At 35.3% G+C, this 7,000-nt stretch overlaps 1 protein-coding gene across 1 annotated transcript in view; it reads left to right on the top strand.

Annotated features, from left to right (window-relative positions):
• Positions 1-286: 286 nt before the first annotated feature.
• LOC104527267 (PHD finger protein 14) overlaps positions 287-7,000 on the top strand; it is a 28,285-nt gene continuing 21,571 nt past the window's right edge. The window contains exons 1-2 of the mRNA XM_010170937.2: positions 287-952; positions 5,282-5,426. Of these exons, the coding sequence (XP_010169239.2) occupies positions 638-952; positions 5,282-5,426 (460 nt within the window). The 5' untranslated portion in view covers positions 287-637. The remainder of the gene's footprint in view (positions 953-5,281; positions 5,427-7,000) is intronic.

Here is a 7,000-nt window from a genome sequence, read left to right as displayed (position 1 = left end):
ATATGGAAATTATTCTGTGCTACTGCTTATTGTTAATATGAGCTGCAGTTCAAAGGAACATTTAACGTTCATTTAATAAATTCTGCCATCTTTTTTCTGCCATCTTAAAATGCACTCATGTTTAACAGATTCTCAACATACCACTCGAAATAGCAGTATTTGGACACCAGCTGAAAAAATAGGTGGAATACCTTATGAGGGAGGAACATGCATCATTCTTTTGTTTAACAACTTGCTTCAACAGATTTTATTTTTGGGGGTACATTTGTGTCGGAACTTTTTTTAAATTTTCATATGCTCAACAGATTCTGAAGGAAGTGGTCATGGGAGTGAAGATGCATCAAAGGACAGTGGTGAAGGTTCCTGTACTGAATCAGAAGAAAATATCTTGGAGGAGGAACCGGCAGAAGAGAAAGTGGGAGAGCAACAACCAAAAAGCTCCACTGAAGAAGTGCTAACAGCAGACAAAGAGGTAATTAAAACTGAAAAGAAAGAGCAAGAAGATGAAGAAGAAAAGCCAAAAAAGAAGAAAGAGAAGGAGAAAGCGGCTGAACCTGATGCTGTGGCTGATGAGCAAACAAATGAACCAAAAAAATGGAATTTGCGCAGGAACCGCCCTTTGCTGGATTTTGTGTCGATGGAAGAACTAAATGATATGGATGACTATGATAGTGAAGATGACAATGACTGGAGGCCTACTGCTGAGAAAAAAAAAGGAAAAAATGCACTGCGAAAAGAGGGGAGTGATGGAGATAATGAGGATGATGAAGATGATGGGAGCGGAAGTGATGAGGATGACAATGATGAGGAAGGTAATGAAGAAGACAATAGCAGCACAGCTAGTGATGGAGGATCCAAGAAGAAGAGGAGTAAAGTTCTTAACAGGAATAATGCAGATGATGAGGAATTGACAAATGATAGCCTGGCTCTTTCACAAAGCAAGAGTAATGAGGTAGTGCAACCAACTTTCTATAATATATCTGTTGACAAATGGAAACTACTCGCCAGTAGCTATTCTGTTAATTTGAAAAGTTAAACTGATTGGCTGGATTTGTGTTTACAGGAATAAGCGAAGCAGCAAAATTGTGCTAAATAGACACTGCATATTAAATAACCATGCTTGGACCATTTGGTCAATCTGATGCCACTAAAGTCAATAGAGAGGCTTCTCTTGGCTTTAGGAGGGGGTTTAGATTAGTTCTAAAGCAAATAGGAGGTCCAGTAGGCAAATCAACATGTATTGGTGAGACTTCTAGTTCTGTTTTAGCGTAAATGTTGCATATCTGTAATGTGCTAAAAGTCAAAAGCATCTGTGACATATTAATAAAATAGCTAAATGATAGGTTATTCTTTATCCTAGCCCTTCTTTGTGACATCAAAGTCTGAATGCTAAGTTCACTGTTAGAAGTATTTTAAGTAGAGAGATGTGCACAATAGGTTTAAAATCAAATAGGGTGATCATGATAATTTATGTTGGGTTTCCTTATAATGCTCACAAATGAAGTAGTTTCTTACAGTACTAAAAAGCATTTGGAAACTATTATTATTATATGAAATATCTTCTGATTGCAGAATGTGAAAATTATATGTGTTTAGTAATGTGAATTTTTTTTTTTCCTGTGCACAATTACAGTTGCCTTGAAGGTTGTGCCTGTGGAAAAATTAAGATATTGGGTTGTCAGGATGGTTGGCTTCATGTCTTGCAATGGCAAAATTTTGAACAAAGTAAAAAGAGTTGCTGTAAGATCTACATTCAATTTTTAGGAAATAATTGCAATGTCAACACAACATTTGATAAATGATAGTGGTATGACACTATTTAAAGTTCTGCTGTTCTAATTAATCTTTCTTTTAATGTGCAAAATGATAGGGAACTAAACAGAGTACTTGGAAGTATCAGTTGTCTCCATTTCAGATATTTTGTTATGTGTTATATCTATATGATCGTGAATGAGCTGGGCTGTTTTAATTACTAGTAATAATGATGATTAAGGAAAAAAAAAAAGCATAAGTCTAGGGTTTTTTTTACTTTTTGTATAAGCATCTTCTTTTGTCTAGCTCTGTAATTTTAGTGTTGTTATCCATATTCTCTTGGCTCAGGAGCTGAAAGTGCTCTACCAGTACTGATGATCAAAACTTCAAATAAAGATGGGCAATTTTCTTTCAGAGTTGTTTCCCATATGAGAATGGAAATGTAAGTTTACATTCTTAGGGATGTATTCTTGAATGGGTCCATAATTTCCATTGACTTGGAAAATTAGGCCTGTTTCAGAAACCCAGAGCTGTCTCTGATGTATCTTTTGCAAAGCTTCTTAATGTTCATGGACCTCAGATTCTGTTCTTGCCTCTCAGATTCTCTCTTCCTCTAGGACACTGGTCAAAAGAGAAAATCATAATTTGAAAATCTGAAGTTCAAATTATAATTTTGTAACTCCTAATTTATCTTTACTGCATGTAAAGCAAAGTATATTAATAGATCTTTAACAAGAAGTCTTCCAACAGTGAGTATCTGTCGATTGGATTCAAGAGTTGGACTCGATGATCCTTGTGAGTTCCTTCCAACTCATAACATTCTATGATTCTGTGATTATAGACTGTAGTCTTTAGATGGATACTCAACTGTATTATAACAGTATACTCTTTGCTACTACAATATTTCAAAATAATAAAAAAAGTAAAAATCCTGTCTAGCAGACACATCTATCACTACACTGCAGAAGCTGAGTTCTTAGAAAACCAGATGTCTTAATGCATAATTAATTTATGAAAGAATATTCAGGTAATTAAATCTGAACATGCTGTAGTGTCCTTAATATGCATTCTTCCTTTCCTTTCCTTACTTGTTGGGGGTGGATGTCGGGGGGAGTGTTGGGAGCGGGTTTGGTTTTTTTGTTTCTGTGTGATTTTTTTTTTTCTATATTTTAGAAAAATATTTTGAGTTATGCAATACAGTATTTTAACCTGTGGTGTAATGGAATCCTATGTTCTTTTTTACAGTATTAAGCAGAGAAGACAAACTTTTTTTTCTAGGGTCAAGCATCATTAGTAGATAAATGGTGCTTTTCTGTTTTTATAATTGCTAACACTTTATGAGATTCTCCTGTTCTCAGTAAGGTGGTTATTTAGTTATTTATTTATTTTTTATTCCTTTAACGTTAGAAGTATATAGGCATATAGCTTTGAATGCTCACTTCCTTCATTAACACCACAGAAATAAGAATTACATAGTGATCCAGCTGAAATCTCTCTTGGGCAGGGAACAGGGCTTGTTCAGGAGTTGGCAGCGGTTAGCACCTCTACGTAAAAGTTCCCATGCTTTAGACATGGGCTCAGCTTCTGGGATGGGCTCTTTCAGGTGCATACATGGACTAAGCAGGGGAGAGCAGCGTACATTCCAGATCACTCTCTTGCCATGTATGCTTAGAAAATTGTTACTTGACTGCTCTGTTTGATTTGTTGCCTGTCTTCACATAAAGTAAACCATAATGGATGGGGACCTAACATTAGATCTAAATCTGTTGCCCTTCCATCATTACTTGTTTCTTTTTTTGTTTTGTTTTGGTTTTTTGCTCATATTTGCATATGTTCTCCCTGCCTAAACAGCTAACATTATTTCAGTGTTGCTTTTGCGGTGCAATTCTGTTTATTTCATTTAAAGTAATAGTTTGGATTTGGTTTTGTGTTTTTTTTCCTTCTTTTTTTAGTTACAAGACCTTGGGCTTCTATAACAGTAGAGATAGCAAATTTCTTTTAAACTTGTATTAGTGAAACCAAATAACAGTTTAGGTTGAAGGTCCTGTCAGAAAAAGCTGGTTTCTGTAGAGTTGCGAGATGCATCTGAGAAGCCTGTGCCTTTGCATGACTAGTCTGCCGAAGTCAGGGAGTATCTACTAACATTTTCCTATCTGTGATGTGCATGGTAAGCTAAATGTGGGTATTTTGAGTAATGATGGGCCACGGTATGTTTGAAAAAAATGTGCAAGTTTCTTACTTTCCTTACTTTCTTTGCAACTTTGTCCTAAAAGGAGGATATTGGCAAAAAATGCTCTGTAAGTCTGAACTCTGTAGCAGAGAATCTTGTATTTTTCACAATTAGTAGCCTTCCTGTAAGCAAGCATGATTGGGTGAATGGTTGTATAATCTTTCATTTTTACTTCTAGATGAGTGAGTTTGGCTTTTTTTATAGGTCATGTTTTTTTACCTTGTTTAGAGAAAATGGATGGGAGACCAAGAAGCATTTCCTATCTGCTAGGGGTATGTGTTTGATGTTTCCTAGGTCAAAAACATAACAAGCCACCTCTGTTACTTGAGGTAAACTATTTGAGCCCAGCTTTAGGTGGTAAGATTATTTTACCCCTTTATCTTGCATTAAAATCAAGGAAAGATTCTCCCCCCCCTCCCCATTTTTTTAATAAAATAAAAACTATGGAAGCCGTAAAATTTTGCAAAAGATAAGTGGCTGTATCTCACAGGGAAAATAATAAGAAGCCTAGATGGTGTTTATGAATAAAAAAATTTACATACAGCTTTATTTGATTTGTGAAACACCTCTCTGTGTTTCGTTAGAGAAATTCCCTATTAAAAGCCACGTTAAGTGCTGTAGTTCACATTGAAGGTTGCTAAAACAGACCAATGTACTTGTTCTGCAAATCCTTACTCCTGTATATAATCAGAAGAAAATAAGTTGTTATAGTTTTAATAAATCATGTGGTTTTGCATAGAGACATATAAATTTGCATTACAACAAAATAGAACTGAGTTGATAATTCGTTACATTTTACTGAAATGAAAACTTGGCAGGCTTGTGTTAGCTGTTTATTTTCAGATTTTTCAGATCCATGTGACTTTTCTCAGAAGATGCAGACTTTAACAAAAGGAAGCAACTTTTCTGAATATTGGGACATATGAAGGTCACCTTTGGCCTTGGTGTTTTGGTTTTTTTTTAGTGGTTTCTTAGGGATGTGTGTTTGTTCCTTTTTGTAGAACATGAATGGTTTAAAGACATACATGTTTCTGTCTGAGGAAATAAGATCCTTCTCTTGCCTTTGGATCTTAACAGATCTGTAGGTTTACTGAGATCAGATTGTATCCATCCTTCCTCCCAGTTTTTATATTTGTGGATGAAATCTTTTAATGTTTTGACAACAAAGAAGCTTTTAGTCTTGTGAAAATAATTTTCCATCTTTTTTTAGTTTGTTGTTCAAATAACAGATCTTTTGTTTGTTTTAAATAAAATTGAAGTTCCTGGTATAATCCATGTATCTTCATTTTTCAATATTAGGACTCATTGATCCTTGAGAAGTCTCAAAACTGGAGTTCCCAGAAAATGGACCATATTTTGATTTGTTGCGTTTGTCTTGGAGATAACAGTGAAGATGCTGATGAAATAATCCAGTGTGACAACTGTGGAATAACCGTGCATGAAGGTAGTACAACCCTTCATTCTCGTTGCGGGAGGAAAGCATATGCTTTGCTGTTAATAAAAGTTTGACTCACTTTCTTCAAAAAAAGCAAAGCCTTTGAACTCTGGCAGGTAATTTTTTGCAATATTACATGGATCCTTTTTAGTGGCGAAACATCCATCTTCTACTTTAGCAAAGCAAATATGAGCAGCTACAGCACAGGACGTGATCTGCAGTTACCTATATAGTGAATCGCAGTCTGCAAATGGAGCTGTATGTTGTGTTTTCAGGGCTTTAGGATATTATATTAAATTTATTTTTGTCTTACCTGTTTCATTATATGAATTTGATTGCAAAACTGGAATATAAGTTCATGACAATAGGAGGCCTTCTAAAAGGAAAGGGGTTTTTACATATATTTTTGCTGTACCAAAAAGACAGAGGGATGGGGAGGAGGAGAGAAAGGAACTGTTCATTGCATTTAGTTGTAAGTGAAAACAGCTGTCCTTGAGCTTTTTCATAATTCTCACGGAGAATTGGAAATGGTGAAATTTTAAAGTTAAAACATACTCAAATTGCTGGTTTGCCAGTTCCTTCAAAATCTAGTCTGTGTGTGTGTTACAAATGTAGGAGATCTGGCTTTAAAGAAATACTTTTGGAATAATTCTGAGAGAGCGTATGGAATTTTAACAGCCTTACATGGACACTGAGGATGTATTATGTGTTGTTGCTCTTTCTCTTGAGGATGAAAGGTAGGGTAGATATTAACACAGAGAGGCATACCCTTTTTAGCATTTCTGATACCCTGTACCTTTTTAGGGCTTCACTTTTTTTTCTAGGTTTTCCAGGAAAATGAGATAGGCTACTTCAGTCTTTGAAATTAAAAGAAGGTAGGCTTTCATTCTTCTAAAGTATAAAATGCATTAATTTAATTTCTATGACTCCCTTTATTTTAAAACTTTTTGGAGCTGTTTAATGTACTTTTTCAGGTAGGAGGTGCTTTTATTAATCCCCTACTCCCCTTTTGTTTTCTCATACTAGATTGAAAATTGTTTCAAAACAATGTTTTCAGGCATTGAGCTGTAGTTCAGTTCTTTGCTTAGCATCAATTCGGAAATTAAGGATGGAATTTCTGTCCTTAGGTTCAGGGGCCTTAGGTTAAGTGTCAACATGCACTCAGAACTGCTGTTGCAGTCCTTTGAAGAGCTAATCAGTACTGTCAATGGAGTTTGGAGAGCAATTTAGTTGACCTAATTTATGATCTGAATCACAGTCTCGGTGCCTTTGAGGGCATTATCAGGTCTTCATTGACTGTAAGAAGTGTTAGACTCCTCAATATAGGTGTCTTGGTGTGCTTGCAGAATTCCTTCCTCTGTTTCTGAAAAGTTTTTGGAAAGTAATGTGCAGAATATATTCAATTTGAGATGCAGTAAGCTACTAAAAGTTAGTTTTATAGAATCTTAATAGATTTTTTTTTTTGCCCCCTCTAGCACAGTGTAGTATTAACTCATGAGAAAAAAAAAATTGAATGAAAGTGTCTTTTGCTGATTGTTATGAATGCCTGTTTGAGAATTCCCCAGACTTTACGTACAGTTCAT

This window comes from Antrostomus carolinensis, unplaced genomic scaffold (assembly GCF_000700745.2).
Source record: "Antrostomus carolinensis isolate BGI_N321 unplaced genomic scaffold, ASM70074v2 scaffold29756, whole genome shotgun sequence".
Taxonomy (NCBI): Eukaryota; Metazoa; Chordata; class Aves; order Caprimulgiformes; family Caprimulgidae; genus Antrostomus; species Antrostomus carolinensis.
Note: the sequence above shows the minus strand (reverse complement) of the source record. Positions and strands in the feature narration are given on the sequence as shown.